Genomic DNA, 17,897 nt, shown 5'->3' on the forward strand with positions numbered 1-17,897 from the left:
GCCAATGACTCTCTCAGTGAAGAACTTTCTCCTCACCTCCAGCCTAAACCTCCCCTGGCACAGCTTGAGACTGTGTCCTCTTGTTCTGGTGCTGCTTGCCTGGGAGAAGAGACCAACCCCCACCTGGCTACAACCTCCCTGCAGGGAGTTGGAGAAAGCAATGAGGTCTCCCCTGAGTCTCCTCTTCTCCAGGCTAAGCAACCCCAGCTCCCTCAGCCTCTCCTCACAGGGCTGTGTTCAAGGCCTCTCCCCAGCCTTGTTGCCCTTCTCTGGACACCTTCAAGTCTCTCAATGTCCTTCTGAAATTGAGGAGCCCAGAACTGGACACAGGACTCAAGGTGTGGCCTAACCAGTGCTGAGCGCAGGGCACAATGACTTCCCTGCTCCTGCTGGCCACACTCTTCCTGATGCAGGCCAGGATGCCCTTGGCCTTCTTGGCCACCTGGGCACACTGCTGGCTCATTTTCAGGCAGCTGTCAATCAGCACCCCCAGGTCCCTCTCTGTTTGGCTGCTCTGCAGCCAGCTGACAGCCCTGATGCCTGCTTTCCCAGACTGCAGTGATGAAGAGAGAGAGAGCAGGCTAGAAGGATGAGACATGAAAGAAGCTGAATTAAACCATCTCTTTCTTCTTCCCTCTCTCCTGCCTTTCAGTGTTCCCCCACACACACACCCCCACACCCTCCCCCCAGTTTTGGTTCTGGTTAGTAACATGCTTTTCCCTTTTGTTTTAAACTCCAAGTGAGAGGCCTGCCTTCTCTTTCCCACCAGCCATCCATCTCTAAGACACGGCACTCCCCTTCGTAACCTTGTACCTGGATCCCTTCTTTCTCACTGCTGGTTTGTTTTGCTGTGCCCCTGCCTGCTGGAGCTCCCCAGCCCCGAGCCTTGCTGCTCTGGCTCGCTTGATTCCCACGGCCTCAGGAAGCCTGGTTCCTGGAAGCTTATCTTTTCCCATAAGGATATTTACTGGCCCCATAAAAGAAGGGACCACCAAACTGCTTCTCCACTTTTGCTCCTTTGGCTGAGAAATGAAATTCAGCCCTCCAAACTCCTGGGAACTGAACCTTTCCTTTCTGCCTGTGGTACTGGCTGGGCAGAGCCCACCACTGTTCTGACTTTGGAACCCAGGCTGCTGTTGGTGCTGAAACCTTTCTACTCCACCTCCCCATCCCCATAACCAGACCAAAAAGGGAAAGCAAGCTGCTTCTGTCATCAGATCATAGACTCACAGAATCATTCAGGCTGGGCAAGACCCTTCAGCTCCTCAGGGCCAACCACTAACCCTATTCTGCCAAGGTCACCACTAAACCACATTGCTAAGCACCACATCCAAAGGACCTCTAAACACCACCAGGGGTGGGGACTCCACCACCTCCTGGGCAGCCAGTTCTGATGCTTGACCACTCCTGCAGTGGAAAAGGTTCCCTAAGGTCCAGCCTAAACCTCCCCTGCTGCAGCTTGAGGCTGTTCCCTCTTGTTCCATCACCAATGACCTGGGAGAAGAGACCAGCACCAACCTCTCTGGGTTGTGCTCTCAGGTAGCTGTAGAGGGTGATAAGGTCTCCCCCCAGCCTTCTCTTCCTCACACTAACCACTTCCCTCAGCTGCTCTTCATCAGACTCCTTCTCTAGGCCCCTCAGCACCTTAGTTGCTCTTCTCTGCTCCCTCTCCAGCCCCTCAAAGTCTTTCTTGTGCTGAGTGCCCACAGCTGAACCCAGCACTCGAGCTGTGGCCTGCCCAGTGCCCAGCACAGGGAGCTCATCCCTGCCCTGTTCCTGCTGGTCACACCATTGCTGATCCAGGCCAGGATGCCATTGGCTTTCTGTGCCACCTGGGCACTCTGCTGGCTCTTGTTCAGCTGCTTATCCTCTAGAACCCCCCAGGTCCCTTTCTGCTGGGCAACTTCCCAGCCACTCTCCCCCAAGCCTGGAGCATTCCTGGGCTTGTTGTGGCCCAAGTGCAGGACCCAGCACTTGGCCTGGTTGAGGCACATCCCAATGACCTCAGGCACTCAGCAAGGTTCTGTAATCTTCTATTCCAGTAATAAATACTTGCATCAAAATGACCTTAGTGTTCAGCAGCTCTGTAGCTTCTTGCCTGCAGGTCTCACATGCTCTACAAAGTCTTTTTCTTGATGGGAAATGGAGTGACTTTGCTCAAGGTCCAAGGGAAACACAATAGCAGAGTGAGGAATTATCCTCATGCCTTCTAATTCCCAGAACAGCAGTCAATCAACTTGGCCAAGCTGGGACTTTGTAACCTATGGCTATTATTCTCACTTAATGAAGCCATTTATCTGTGAACTGTATCTGATTCAGATTCCAGAGCAAATTGATTGCACGTGTCTAATTATCTTATTAGAACTGACACTCACTTTGATACATCTCACCATACCCCACTGGAAATAGCTATTTCTGGCCTCCATGGGCAGAAGGATCTTAATCTTTGTTGAAGGAGGATTCCCCAAAGTCTAAGTAACAAATAACTCTCCAAGACTCAGGAGCTTTTGCAAAGCTTCCTTGAATTCTCCTGTGTCCAGACTCAAGTTAGACATCTAATTTCTCTCAGGGTGGCTAAAGCTCATTCATAAAATCTCTGTCCCTCTGGGCTGGAGCTGTAAAGTGCCCAAGAGAAATTGCTCTCTAAAATGGTAGACTTGCTCACAGGCAAATTTGCACAGGGATGAAGAAGACATGCAGTTTGGTGGCCAAGAAGGCCAAGGACATCCTGGGATGTGGTGAGTCGGTCCACAGGCGTTCTTCTCCCTCTCTACACTGCCCTGGTCAGGCCACATCTGGAGTACTGTGTCCAGCTCTGGGCCCCTCAGGTCAAGAAGGACCTCAGGGAACTGCTTGAGAGAGCCCAGCCCAGAGGCACAGAGCTGCTGCAGGCAGTGCAACATCTCCCTGTGAGCACAGGCTGAGGGAGCTGGGAGCAGAGGAGCCTGAGGGCTGCCCTCAGTGCTGGGGATCAAGATGTGCAGGGCAGTGCTGGAGGCCAGAGCCAGGCTCTGCTCAGGGATGGCCAAGGGCAGCACAAGGGGCACTGGGGGCAAGCTGGAGCAGAGGAGGTGCTGTGGGAACAGAAAGGAAACCTTTGTGGCTGTGAGGGTGCTGGAGCCTGGAGCAGGCTGCCCAGAGAGGTTGTGGAGTCTCCTGCTCTGGAGCCTTTCCAACCCCCCCTGGCTGTGTTCCTGTGTGAGCTGCCCTGGGTGCTCTGCTCTGGCAGGGGGCTTGGACTGGGTGATCTCTGGAGGTGCCTCCCAGCCCCTAACATTTTATGAATCCAAGGAGTGTATTTGTAGTGCAAACTGAGTCTGAGGTAACCTCTGGTGTTAAGTAGAGAGAAACAGATCTTGGCCTCTATAGAACTGTGAAAATCCTTTTGCTGCCACCTAGAAATGCTGTTTGCTTCCTTCCTCTTGTCTCGACAGACACAATGACATAGGCTTTTGACTTGCTGACAATCCTGTTCCCTTTCAAGTTCTCAGGTACCACAGTTTGAGCAACATCTACAAGCATGACAAGGCAATCTGTGGATCTGTGGTGTTTCTGAAGTGATCCTCTCTAGGATTTCCTTCACAGGCATCATGAAGATCTGTAATCCTGAGGGCTTGGCAAAGCTATTTGTTAAAATAGATATTTGTGAAGGCTTTGTTTCCACCTCTTTAATAATGGTGAGGTCCCTTTTGCAGTGCACAAGCCTCTCCAAGCTACTGAACAGAAGACAAAGATGTTCTAGGCCAGGTTGGGTGTGGACCTCAGCGGCCTGGCCCAGGGGGAGGCGTCCCTGGCCATGGCAGGAAGGTTGGAACTGGATGATCTCTAAGGTCCCTTCCAAGCCAAACCATTCTATGAATCTGTGAAACTTCTGCCTGAGAAATCTCAGAGAGAGAAGCACAGAGCCTCTAGCATCTGTAATCAATGTGTGTGCTGCTGAGCTCAGCTTGGGCCCCAGGGAGGAAGAGACACAGCCCCACTCCTGCTTGTATACCTAGGGAATAGTAACCACTGGCAGCTGTAAACAGCCACACTTGGCCATTATTACCCTAATATTATCCTGTTCAATATCTTGATTGATGATCTGGAGGGGGGGATGGAATCCATCATCAGTAAATGTGCAGATGACAGCAAGCTGGGGGCAGGAGTTGAGCTGTCAGAGGGTAGGAGAGCTCTGCAGAGGGACCTTGCCAGGCTGGACAGATGGGCAGAGGCCAAGGGCAGGAGATTGAACACATCCAAGTGCCAGGTGCTGCACATTGGCCACAGCAACCCCAGGCAGTGCTACAGGCTGGGGTCAGAGTGGCTGAGAGCAACCAGGCAGAGAGGGACCTGGGGGTGCTGGTCAATGGTAGGCTGAACATGAGCCTGCAGTGTGCCCAGGTGGCCAAGAGGGCCAATGGCATCCTGGCCTGCATCAGGAACAGTGTGGCCAGCAGGAGCAGGGAGGTCATTGTGCCCTGTGCTCAGCACTGGTCAGGCCACACCTTGAGTCCTGTGTCCAGTTCTGGGCTCCACAATTTAAGAAGGACATTGAGAGACTTGAAGGTGTCCAGAGAAGGGCAACAAGGCTGGGGAGGGGTCTGGAGCACAGCCCTGTGAGGAGAGGCTGAGGGAGCTGGGGTTGCTTAGCCTGGAGAGGAGGAGGCTCAGGGGAGACCTTCTTGCTCTCTCCAACTCCCTGCAGGGAGGTTGTAGCCAGGTGGGGGTTGGTCTCTTCTCCCAGGCAAGCAGCACCAGAACAAGAGGACACAGTCTCAAGCTGTGCCAGGGGAGGTTTAGGCTGGAGGTGAGGGGAAAGTTCTTCCCAGCCAGAGAGATTGGCCATTGGGATGTGCTGCCCAGGGAGGTGGTGGAGTCCCCATCCCTGGAGGTGTTCAAGAGGGGATTGGATGTGGCACTTGGAGCCATGGTTTAGTTAGTCAGGAGGTGTTGGGTGATAGGTTGGACTTGATGATCTCTGAGGTCTTTTCCAACCTTACTGATTCTATGATTGTATGCTACTGCTTTAAGAAGGTGTTGTCCTTGCATCTATTTGGGTTTGACTGCTTGGATATCCTCTCTGAACTCAGTGGCATGTGTTGGGTATCTCCAGGCTGCAGGGTGAGTGCTCACGGAGCCTTCCCCTCTCTTTCGAGGAGACTGGAGCAGTTCAAACTGCCCTTTTGGAAGGCTGCATTTCCACTCCTTTTCAAACCACATTGCTCTTAAACCTCCACCAGGAGTCTTCCCAAGTACTAATAACAGAATTCCTTGTGTGGTTTTGATCACTTCGTTTTTCCAACGTCCTGCAGCTTGGAACGGGATCGCGCTTGAGGGTTTAGTGAGGACAGAGATGGCTCAGCCAGAAATGTGTGGCCCAGACCATGAGGCTGATGGAGGAACCAGACATCCTTCTGTCAGGCAGATGATGGCCACATTGCTGACTGCTCAAGCTCCTCTACTGCACACCAAGGCTGCCCAGGCACATCTTGGCTGAGGAAGCTGGAACACTTAGAAACGGTGAAGCAGAAGCAAGAAGCCAAAAAAGGAGCTCTGGGCCAGAGAATGTGAGGGATGTGAGTGAGCCTGGCAGGTGAAACCAGAGCTGGATTTGCTGCACATTCATAAAGGAAATGTGTGGCAGTAGGAGCTAGATAGTCCAGTAGAGTAGAATAGAATAGAATAGAATAGAATAGAATAGAATAGAATAGAATAGAATAGAATAGAATAGACCAGACCAGGTTGGAAGAAACCTTCAAGATCATGGTGTCCAACCCATCAACCAACACCACCCAACCAACTAACCCATGGCACCAAGCACCCCATCAAGTCTCCTCCTGAACACCTCCAGGGATGGGGACTCCACCACCTCCCCAGGCAGCCCATTCCAATGGGCAATCACTCTCTCTGTGTAGAACTTCCTCCTAACATCCAGCCGAAACCTCCCCTGGTGCAGCCTGAGACTGTGTCCTCTTGTTCTGGTGCTGGCTGCCTGGGAGAAGAGACCAACCTCTGCCTGGCTACAACCTCCCTTCAGGGAGTTGGAGAGAGCAAGAAGGTCTCCCCTGAGCCTCCTCCTCTCCAGGCTAAGCAACCCCAGTTCCCTCAGCCTCTCCTCACAGGGCTGTGCTCCAGACCCCTCCCCAGCTTTGTTGCCCTTCTCTGGACACCTTCCAGCAAGTCAACCTCCTTCCTAACCTGAGGAGCCCAGAACTGGACACAGGACTCAAGATGTGGCCTCACCAGGGCTGAGCACAGGGCAGAATGACCTCCCTGCTCCTGCTGGCCACACTGTTCCTGATGCAGGCCAGGATGTCATTGGCCTTCTTAGCCACCTGGGCACACTGCAGGCTCATGTTCAGCCTACCATCAACCAGCACCCTCAGGTCCCTCTCTGCCTGGCTGCTCTCAGCCACTCTGACCCCAGCCTGTAGCACTGCCTGGGGTTGCTGTGGCCAATGTGCAGCACCTGGCACTTGGATGTGTTCAATCTCCTGCCCTTGGCCTCTGCCCATCTGCCCAGCCTGGCAAGGTCCCTCTGCAGAGCCTCTCCACCCTCCAGCAGATCAACTCCTGCCCCCAGCTTGCTGTCAGCTGCACATTTGCTGATGCTGGGCTCAGCAGCTGGGCTAATTAAAAAGGGAGCTAAAATAGCTCTCTGCTTCAGTTTTATTCAGTGTGCTTGTTTTACAGGTGGGAGACCATTGCTGGATAATTAGAGTGCTTCTCTTAGGAAGCCACTTAGCAACCTTTGCTGTCCATTAGCCTGTGCTTCACACATAGGCAGGGGTGGGGGACCAGAGCCAATGGCTGAGCACAGGAGGAAAATCCACTACAAGCTGAATCTGTCCATTTCATAAATGTGCATTAACTCCACTGCCCTTTTTCAAGTCCCAGATGGAGGTGGATTGTGTTGAGAGCAGGCCTAGGTACTACAGACAGCATATTCTCTTTATGAAACCCTGTGACAACCTGTCTGCTCTAAGTACTGGGTTCAGTTTTAGGCACCTCAGCACAAGACAGGCATTGAGCCAGCAGAGTGCCCAGGTGGCACAGAAAGCCAATGGCATCCTGGCCTGGATCAGCAATGGTGTGACCAGCAGGAGCTGGGCAGGGATGAGCTCCCTTTGCTGGGCACTGGGCAGGCCACAGCTCGAGTGCTGGGTTCAGCTGTGGGCACTCAGCACAAGAAAGACTTTGAGGGGCTGGAGAGGGAGCAGAGAAGAGCAACTAAGGTGCTGAGGGGCCTAGAGAAGGAGTCTGATGAAGAGCAGCTGAGGGAAGTGGTTAGTGTGAGGAAGAGGAGGCTGGGGGGAGACCTTATCACCCTCTACAGCTACCTGAGAGCACAACCCAGAGAGGTTCATAGTTTCATAGTTTCATAGTTTCATTCAGGGTTGGAAGGGACCACAAGGATCATCTTGTTCCAACCCCCCTGCCATGGGCAGGGACACCCCACACTAGATCAGGCTGGCCAGAGCCTCAGCCAGCCTGGGCTTAAACACCTCCAGGGACAGGGCCCCAACCACCTCCCTGCACAACCCAGTCCAGGGCTTCACCACTCTCATGGGGAAGAACTTCCTCCTCCCCTCCAGCCTCAATCTCCCCACCTCCAGCTTCATTCCATTCCCCCTGGTCCTATCACTGCCTGAGATCCTGAGCAGTCCCTCCCCAGCCTTCCTGGAGCCCCCTTCAGATCCTGGAAGGCCACAAGGAGGTCACCTGGGAGCCTTCTCTTCTCCAGACTGAACAGCCCCAACTCCTTCAGTCTGTCCTCACAGGAGAGGTGCTCCAGCCCTCTGCTCATCCTCCTGGCCCTGCTCTGGACACCTTCCAGCCCCTCCACATCCCTCTTGTCATAGGGGCTCCAGAACTGGACACAGAACTCCAGGTGGGGTCTCCCCAGAGCTGAGTAGAGTGGGAGAATCACCTCCCTCAACCTGCTAGCCACACTTCTCCTGATGGTTGGTGCTGGTCTCTTCTCCCAGGTCATTGGTGATGGAACAAGAGGGAACAGCCTCAAGCTGCAGCAGGGGAGGTTTAGGCTGGACCTTAGGGAACCTTTTCCACTGCAGGAGTGGTCAAGCATCAGAACTGGCTGCCCAGGAGGTGGTGGAGTCCCCATCCCTGGTGGTGTTTAGAGGTCCTTTGGATGTGGTGCTTAGCAATGTGGTTTAGTGGTGACCTTGGCAGAGTAGGGTTAGTGGTTGGCCCTGAGGAGCTGAAGGGTCTTGCCCAGCCTGAATGATTCTTTGATTCTGACTGAGACCAACAGTGTCTCAAACTTTCCCATTGTAACAATTCAGATCATGTTTCACACAGAAAGGGAGGTAAAGGCACATTCTCCTTTGATTCAGGAAGAGATCTGCCCATTGTTTTCAGAGAGATGTCCATTCTGGTGATCCTTGTTGTACAGTGTGTAGCAGCTATGTCCCCCAGTGGTCAGTGCTGGCCCCCAGCCTGTTCAATCTCTTTATTGATGATCTGGAGGGGGAGATTGAGTCCATCATCACTAAATGTGCAGGTGACAGCAAGCTGGGGGCAGGAGTTGATCTGCTGGAGGGTGGAGAGGCTCTGCAGAGGGACCTTGCCAGGCTGGACAGATGGGCAGAGGCCAAGGGCAGGAGATTGAACACATCCAAGTGCCAGGTGCTGCACATTGGCCACAGCAACCCCAGGCAGTGCTACAGGCTGGGGTCAGAGTGGCTGAGAGCTGCCAGGCAGAGAGGGACCTGAGGGTGCTGGTTGACAGCAGCTGAACATGAGCCAGCAGTGTGCCCAGAGGGCCAAGAAGGCCAATGGCATCCTGGCCTGCATCAGGAACAGTGTGGCCAGCAGGAGCAGGGAAGTCATTGTGCCCTGTGCTCAGCACTGGTGAGGCCACACCTTGAGTCCTGTGTCCAGTTCTGGGCCCCTCAATTTAAAAAGGACATTGAGAGACTTGAAGGTGTCCAGAGAAGGGCAACAAAGCTGGGGAGAGGCCTTGAGCACAGCCCTGTGAGGAGAGGCTGAGGGAGCTGGGGTTGCTTAGCCTGCAGAAGAGGAGGCTCAGGGGAGACCTCATTGCACTCTACAACTCCCTGAAGGGAGGCTGTAGCCAGGTGGGGCTTGGTCTCTTCTGCCAGGCAGCCAGCACCAGAACAAGAGGACACAGTCTCAAGCTGTGCCAGGGCAGGTTTAGGCTGGAGGTGAGGAAGAAATTCTTCCCAGCAAGAGAGATTGGCCCTTGGGATGTGCTGCCCAGGGAGGTGGTGGAGTCACCATCCTTGGAGGTGTTTAGGAAGAGCCTGGATGAGGCACTTGGTTCCATGATTGAGTTGATCAGATGGTGCTGGGTGATAGGTTGGACTGGATGATCTCTGAGTGCTTTTCCAGCCTGGTTAATTCTATTCCATTCCATTCCATTCCATTCCATTCCATTCCATTCCATTCCATTCTATTCCATTCCATTCTATTCTATTCTATTCTATTCTATTCTATTCTATTCTATTCTATTCTATTCTATTCTATTCCATTCCATTCCATTCCATTCCATTCCCTTCCCAGAAAGAAATGCTCCAGCTGTTGTTCCATGGGTGGTTTGCTTCACTGTGCTCCTACAGCTGGACCTTTTGTATGTATTTAAACTTCTCTTCCTAACTGTGCTGTGACAAACAACAACAACTCCCCACACTTCTGCTCGAAGGAGAAGTGTTAGTGCAGTAAAATGAATTTTTGGGGGGTGGGTCTCTGTTGAGTCCTCAGCTGAACCTTCCCATGTGGCTGCCAAAGCTTGGATCTCTCTCCACACTGCCTTGCTTTGCCTGAGCAAAGCCTTCGACGCTGTCCCGCCCCACATCCTGGTCTGCAGGCTGGTGACACATGGGTGTGATGGGTGACCACCAGATGGGTACAGAACTGGCTTGGTGGCCAAAGGGTGGCTGTCCATGGGTCCATGTCCCAGGGGAGGCCAGGGACAAGCAGAGTCCCTCAGGGATCAGTCCTGGGACCAGGCTTGTTCAACATCTTTGTGGGGGCCATGGACAGTGGCACTGAGTGCACCCTCAGCAGGTTTGCTGATGACACCAAGCTGTGTGGTGCAGCAGACAGATGGAGGGAAGGGATCCATCCAGAGGGACCTGGACAGGCTGGAGAGGTGGGCACAAGCCAACCTCAGGAGGTTCAACAAGAGCAAGGGCAGGGTCCTGCAGCTGGGTGGAGGCAATCCCAGGCACAAATCCAGGCTGGGCAGGGACTGGCTGGAAAGCAGCCCTGAGGAGAGAGCCTTGGGGGTGCTGGGGGAGGAGAAGCTCACCAGGAGCTCTCAGTGTGCACTTGCAGCCCAGAAAGCCAACCAGATCCTGGGCTGCAGCAGGAGAAGTGTGGCCAGCAGGGCAAGGGAGGTGATTCTCCCCCTCTGCTCAGCTCTGGGGAGACCCCACCTGGAGTCCTGCCTCCAGTTCTGGAGCCCCTATGACAAGAGGGATCTGGAGGTGCTGGAAGGTGTCCAGAGCAGGGCCAGGAGGATGAGCAGAGGGCTGGAGCACCTCTCCTGTGAGGACAGACTGAAGGAGTTGGGGCTGTTCAGTCTGGAGAAGAGAAGGCTCCCAGGTGACCTCATTGTGGCCTTCCAGGATCTGAAGGGGGCTCCAGGAAGGCTGGGGAGGGACTGCTGAGGATCTCAGGCAGTGATAGGACTAGGGGGAATGGAATGGAGCTGGAGGTGGGGAGATTGAGGCTGGAGGGGAGGAGGAAGTTCTTCCCCATGAGAGTGGTGAAGCCCTGGACTGGGTTGTGCAGGGAGGTGGTTGGGGCCCTGTCCCTGGAGGTGTTTAAGGCCAGGCTGGATGAGGCTGTGGCCAGGCTGATCTAGTGTGGGGTGTCCCTGCCCATGGCAGGGGGGTTGGAACTGGATGATCCTTGTGGTCCCTTCCAACCCTGACTGATACTATGATACTATGCCTTGCCTGTGGTGAAAGAGTCCAGTATCTTGGTGTAACTGAAAGAAAAGCCAAACAAAAACTGCTTGCTCTGTGTGAGGTCTAGACTTTGCCCACCTACGAGCTGTAATGGTGAGCTAATGGAAAAGCAGAATTGACAGAACTAACTCTAGGGGCTTGGTGTCCAGGATGGTCAGTTCAGTCTTTCCCTGTGTTAAAGCCCCAGGAATCCCCCCCCCCACTCAGCCAGTGGCACCCCCCTTGTGATGCCAAACAAGTTGTGTTGCTCCCTCCATGGTCCTCTTGCCGTTCACCATCTTCATCAATGACATTGATGAGGGGACAGAGAGACAGAGTCTGCTCAGCAACTTTGCTGAGGATACCACAGGCTGAGAGCTGGGCAGAGAGGAACCTAATGAGGGTCAACAAGGATGAGAGCAGAGTCCTGCACCTGGGGAGGAAGAATAAACTGCAGCAGGACAGGCTGGGAGGGGATCTGCTGGAGAGCAGCCCCTGGAGAAGGACCTGGGAGTGCTGGGGGGCAGCAAGTTCTGCATGGGACAGCAATGTGCCCTGGAGGCCAGGAAGGCCAAGGGGGTCCTGGGCTGCATTCAGAAGAGTGTGGCCAGCAGTGCCAGGGAGGTTCTCCTCCCCCTCTGCTCTGCCCTGGTGAGTCCACACCTGGAATATTGCATCCAGCTCTGGGCTCCCCAGTTCAAGAGGGACAGGGATCTGCTGGAGAGAGTCCAAGGGAAGGCTGCAAGGCTGCTGAAGGGACTGCAGCACTGCCTGGGGCAGGAGAGGTTGAGAGACCTGGTGAAGAGAACACTGAGAGGGGATTTAATCAATGTCTATCAATAGCTGAGGGCTGGGGGTCAGGAGGCAGGGGACAGGGACAGGCTCTGCTCAGCTGCACCCTGGGATAGGACAAGGGGCAGTGGATATAAACTCCAGCCCAGGAGGTTCCAGCTCAGCATGAGGAGGAACTTCTTCCCTGTGAGGGTCCCAGAGGCCTGGAGCAGGCTGCCCAGAGAGGTTGTGGAGTCTCCTTCTCTGGAGCCTTCCCAGCCCTGTCTGGCTGTGTTCCTGTGTGACCTGTGCTGGATTCCATGCTCCTGCTCTGGCAAGGGGTTGGACTGGATGATGTCTGGGGGTCCCTTCCAACCCCTAACACCCTGTGATGCAGTAAGCCAACATGCCCTGCTGCCCCTCTTCTACCCACTGCTACAGAGAGGACTGACAGGTAGCCCTGGGCAGGATGCTTGACCTATTGGAGCCTTCATCTTCTCTTTCCTTCTACACTTCAGCAGGCTTTGTCTCATGGTGGTAAACTTAACATGCTCCACACCTCCTGGTGTGGTTAGTTTAACACCCTGCACACCTCCTGAGCTGAATCTCTGCTCCTTTCCCCTTTTTATTCTACTTTTATGAGCAATAATTTCCTTCTATATCCCTCCTTTCCCTTCTGTCTCCCCCATTCCCTTCAGAGACAGGCCCAGAGAGCTGCCTCAAGTGTTCATGTCTCTACCATGTTTCCCATTCCGGTCTCCTCTGTGTGCATCTTCCCCTAGCCCTCAAAACACCTCCCAGCTTCCCTTGACTGTATCCTTTTGTCATAGCTGGGTCTTGATCACAGGGCCACCACTAGCCAGGGTGGTTTTGGCATCTACAGCAACCTGAAGAAGGCTCAACCTCCACCTCCTTCAGTTTCTGCTCTGTAATGATGAGCTGGCATTTGTGATCCTATTGTCAGCACTGTGGCCTTGTGTCTTCAGCTGAGAAAGGCTGTGACAGGCTAAAATCACGAGGGTAATGCTACAGCTCAGATGTCACCATATCTCCCTTCAGGCCTTGATTCCTTTCTGGGATAGGGGACCTCATTCTGGCCTGATCAGAAGGAGAGTGACAGCACTGATGAGGTTAGAGAGCCCAGGCTTTGCTAATGGGGTCTGGGGGGGTGCAAAACAGGACAGGGCAACAGGGGAGAATATTTGGGCAGGTGTGGAGAAGCAGCAGCTGCAGTAGTGCATCACACAAGCATGTGCTTGTGGTTCCAAACATGGAGGAGTGGTGCAGGACGTGCCTGGAGAGCTTGCTGCCTGCCACGGCCTGAGACCTGGGAGAGGATGGCAGTTTCCTTGCCACGAATGTCACCCAGAGAGAGGGAGCCCACACAGGGAGCAGCCAAACCCCTGAGCCTCCACCTCCCCTTTTACTCCTTACATCTCCCAGCTCTGTAGTCCAGCCCTAAGCAAGGATGGCAGATGCCCCCAGGGCTGTCCCTGCAGGCAGCTGGCCTCTCTGCTCTCCCTCTCCATTTGCCCCTGCACCACATCCCTTGTCCCGCAGGGAAGAGGGTGACATCCGCCCCCCTAAGGGAGCTTGTGCCAACGAAGAGCCAAATCCTGGGCACCAGTAGGTTTGCAGGAACTCCTAGCAGTCCCTCGAGGTGTCCTTGGGGTCAAACATGAGTAACCCCAGCTTTTCTGTGCAATAAAAAGCAAGTCTGCTTCCCTTTGTCCATGCTAGGAACCCAAACACGTGAACTGAAGTAACCCATTTGCTAAGATTGAATGCATCTGGATGCGTCTGAGTGCATCTGGCCTCCACTTCTCCAGACAGAGGCTGGGGGGGGGGGGGGGGGGGGGGGGAAGGGAGGAGAAGGGAGGTTGGGAAGGGTTTAGATAGGCAGAAACACACACAAGCACACATATATTTTTAAGGAAATATGAGTCACTTGAGCTCCAAGTTTATTCCAAACATCAATTCCCAAACCTCCCCAACTCCTGCCCCCAACTCTCGGGGCAGGCCCTGTGCAACTGGGTGTGATAAATGTGGAAAAAAATTGGATACATCTGTGGGGAGGAGGCAAAATTGCTATTTCCCAACCTGCCCTGACATGCTAAGGCCACCACACTTTTGAGCTGCTCCCCTGAGCTCCCCTTCTGCCACTGCCGGAGTGGAGCTCCTAGCCCCTTTCTCATGCTGCCAGCTCTCTGCTGGGGCAGGTGCCTGTGCCAGCTGCTCCACCAGCAGCAAGGCAGGGCGTGCAGAGTGAGGAAGAGGAGCTTGAAGGGGATGGCTCTCCTGCAGATGTCCCCCTGGCCCTTCTGACACTGCTCCAGGCACATCAGCAGCTGGTGTCAGGGGGAGCAGGCATTCTCCCTTCCAAGACCACAGCCCTCACGTCCAATTGCCTGTCATTGTTTTACCTCCTGCCACTCCCATGGCGGCTGCCAGCTGCCCTCAGCAGCCCTGCCTGCTCTGTGCCCCAGCATGTGCCACACAGCCACCACACCTGGCCAGCCTGCAAGGTGGGAGCGGCCACCACAGGGACAAGTCTGCGTGTGTGGGACAGACGTGTGGAGAAGCTACCTGTGCCTGTGTCCCAGGGGGAACTTGGGTGGCCAGCCTGGTGGGCAGGCATCCTTGGTCACCCCCATCACCTGCACCCTGGGCCCCAAGATGCCAGCAGGGAAGCCCCTTTGCCATGGCTTCGTAGGATCATAGGATGTTGGAAGGCACCTTCGAAAATTATCCATTCCAACTCCCCTGCCAGAGCAGGAGCAGAGAATCCAGCACAGATCACACAGGAACACATCCAGACAGGGCTGAGAAGGCTTTAGAGAAGGAGACTCCACAACCTCTCTGGGCTTCTGGTGAGGCAGGCTCTGAAGGGCCGTGCTCAGCACGGATGATTTCTTGGTGTGCTGTGATCAGTGCCCCTGTACCTGTCAGCTCCCCTGGCAAGAGGCACTGCCCTCCTCTCGAAGGGGGTGTGACCTGAGGGCACCTCCCCTGCCACCCTCGGGGCCACATCACTGGAGAAAGCAGCCTGTGATGGTGCCAGCAGCGCTGGCCAGCTACAGGTGTGAAGAGCCCAAGTTTGTGGCCAGACCCACGGCAAAGCCGCGCTCAGCGCTCAAGCCCTTTGCTTAAGCTTATCAAGAGGAAGCCACAGCTGCTGGTTCAGCAGGAACTGGAGCGAGCCTGCAGCATAAAGGAGATCATTCTGCCTTAAAGAGGCTTCCCCTTCCAAAGAAGCCTTTTGGCAGGACTAAAGCCCAGATTGGAAACAATGTGTGGCTTTTGTTTTCTTTTGTTCCTTCGCTTTTTTTTTCCCCCTCTCCCTTGCCTTCGCTCTCGGTGTTGTGGCTGGGAAGTCCCCGTCCTGCCAAACTAAACAAATTACGCTGTCCAATTCAGAGACTGACTTACCCGGCTCGTTCTATCATCACCATCATCATTTCTTTAGCACTCAGTGCTGGAAAAAAGAAAGCCGTGGCGAGGGCAGCGATCACAATGCCCTGCTCTTGATGGCCATTGGCAAAGGAATCCCGCCAGTTGTTTCTCTTTAAAAGCTGTTAAGTTTGCCTGGAAATCACATCCCTGGGCAAACCTTCCCCCCCACCCCGCCGCCCCCCTTTCCCCTTCCCCCTCCCCCCCCCCGGCAGACGCCGTGCCAGCAAGGAAATAAATAAATAAATAAGCAGAGCAAAGCCCCTTCTTGCCATCCCTGCGGACCACTCCACTTCCCAGGGCAGCGCTTGAGCTCAAAGCCCTCCGCCGGCGCCGAGCGGCCGGGGCTGGTCCGGCCGTGCCGGGACGCGCACGCTCGCTTACGGTACCTCTTGGCAAGCAGCAGACGAGCAGGAGCTGGAGGAGAATGAGTCCCACATGTGTCCAGGGGGCTCGCTCCATGCTGCCCGGGCCAGCGCAGCGCTCTGACTGCTCGGGAAGGGAAAGCAGGCAAGCAGCTTTTACTGGGACCTCACCAGCTCCAGGCTGCGAGGGATCTCGGGTTTCAGACCTCGGCTCGCTCCCATCCTCACCAGAGGGGAACTACCTTCAAGAGACTTCTCAGGCGTCCAGAAGCACGACGTCACCCCAAACCTCTCCAACTGCTGCCTTAACCCTTTCTGGACTCTGGCAGCCGGTCCCTTTCGTGGTGGGTTGATTGGCTCAGCGCTCAGCTCTGAGGCAGCGATTTTCATCTCAGACGGAAAGATAGTGTAAAGGGAGAAGAATAAAGAAATGCAGACAAGTCTTTAACCGAGCCATCCCAGCTGCCGTGGGTGGGCTGAAGTTAGAGACGTCTCCAGGAGGAGGCACTTTGCACATGGCTCCCCTTGGGCTCGCAGGCGTTGGCACAGCCCCTAAGGGCCAGGGCCGGCACTGGGGTGGGTGCAGAGGGGGATTCCTGGCCCATGCTCCCGTGACTGGGCGAGCCTGGCCAAGTGACAACGTTCCACTTTGTGATGTGCTTAAAACAGCCAAGCATTGTTATCCTCATGGTCATTATTATGGTGGGGCAGATGGATGGACGGATGACTGACTGACTGAATGAATGAATGAGGCTTGCTCGAAGTTCACTCCAGAGCAGAGGAAAACCACAAGACACAAAAGGAATCACTTGGCATACATGGGCTTGAGCTAGTCAGGACCTTTCAACAGAAAGCAGGAAATGCAGCCTTGGCCAAATGGCAAATGTTTTGTCAGAAGATGTTGATGCTGAAGAAATGTTGAGTCCAAAGGAGACTGTTTCATTTGGATTCTATCTTTGGGCCGAATTCTGTCCCACGCACTGCTTGGAGGACATTTAAGGGCTTGAAAATGAGTAGATGTGGCACTGTTGTAGTGGTCATGGAGGTGGTGTTAGAAGGTTGGTCTTGGAGGTCCAACCCTCCTGCGGGCAGCAGGGACACCTCCAACTAGAGCAGGCTGTTCAGGGCCATCTCAAGTTTGACCTTGAATGTCCCCAGGGACAGGGCCTCAACCAGAGTCCCGGGCAACCACTCTCATTGTGCAGAACTTCCTCCTCATGCCAAGGTCTGAAACTTGACTTTCCCTGGACCTGGACTTTGAACCAGGATGCTGCAAAAATGGAGAGTGTGATGCTGTTTGAACAGCCATTCCAAAGTACTGAGCAAGGCCTTTTGGCTTAGAGTGAAACAAGCCCTGTGATCATTACTAATCGATTACTGGGTGAATCATTCACGTGTAACGAATGCCACTCACTTGCACTGCTAATCATCTACCATCAGATCCAAGACATGAAAACACTGTGTGGTCCAGCCTGCCAGACAAGAGTGAGGGACAGTGGCTTCAAAGTAGAAAAGGGCAGATTTAGATTGGATATCAGGAAGAAATTCTTCACTATGAGGGGGGTGGAACACTGGCACAGGTTGCCCAGGGAGGTGATTGAAGCTCCTTCCCTAGAGGTATTCAAGGCAAGGCTCAATGAAGCCCTGGGGAACCTGATCTAGTTGGGGACGTCCCTGCTGACTGTGGGGAAGTCAGACTAGATGAACTTTGGAGGTCCCTTCTGGCCTGGACCATTCTATGATTCAATGAAGAAGAAGAAAGCCCGACACAGAAGAAGGGCACAACATGTAAGGGAATGATGCAGAAGAAGAATGGTATGACACAGCAGCAGAAGAAGAGGAAGGAGAAGGAGAAGAAGGAGAAAGAGAAAGAGCAGGAGGAGGAGAAGGAGATGGAGAGGAAGAGTGAGATGCATAAAGATGATGACACAAAAGACAATGACAATGGGGATGATGCAACAAGAACCATTTGTCTCCAAGCCCACCACCCTAACCCTAATCCTGACCCTAACCCTAACCCTAACCCTGACCCGAACCCTGACCCTAACCCTAACCCTGACCCGAACCCTAACCCGAACCCTAACCCTAACCCTGACCCAAACCCTAACCCTGACCCTAACCCTAACCCTGACCCTAACCCTAACCCTAACCCTAACCCTGACCCTAACCCTAACCCTGACCCTAACCCTAACCCTAACCCTAACCCCACCATGTCCTTTGCAAGTCCCACCCTTGTTCTCCCCAGGCCCACCAGAGAATCACAGAACCATTCAGATCACTCTGGACTCAGCCTAAAGCCACTCTCTTGGAGGCAGCAGGACTTTCTCCCTTTGCAATGGCAGCAAGCTTTGCCTTCCCTCCCATTTCTGCAGGCTGCTGCAATCTCTTGTTT

At 54.2% G+C, this 17,897-nt stretch overlaps 1 protein-coding gene across 3 annotated transcripts in view; it reads right to left on the bottom strand.

Annotated features, from left to right (window-relative positions):
• Positions 1 to 15,750, bottom strand: part of PAMR1 (peptidase domain containing associated with muscle regeneration 1) — a 111,637-nt gene extending 95,887 nt beyond the window's left edge. For 2 of the 3 annotated variants that reach the window (XM_068166815.1, XM_068166814.1), the window contains exon 1: positions 15,530 to 15,750. In XM_068166815.1, coding sequence (XP_068022916.1) covers positions 15,530 to 15,602 — 73 coding nt within the window. In that variant the 5' untranslated portion in view covers positions 15,603 to 15,750. The remainder of the gene's footprint in view (positions 1 to 15,529) is intronic. The other variant, XM_068166816.1, reaches the window with a different exon arrangement.
• Between the last annotated feature and the right edge of the window lie 2,147 nt (positions 15,751 to 17,897).

This window comes from Melanerpes formicivorus, unplaced genomic scaffold, assembly GCF_026170545.1.
Source record: "Melanerpes formicivorus ecotype bairdi unplaced genomic scaffold, bMelFor1.0.p_v2 SCAF_108, whole genome shotgun sequence".
NCBI classification, from domain to species: domain Eukaryota; kingdom Metazoa; phylum Chordata; class Aves; order Piciformes; family Picidae; genus Melanerpes; species Melanerpes formicivorus.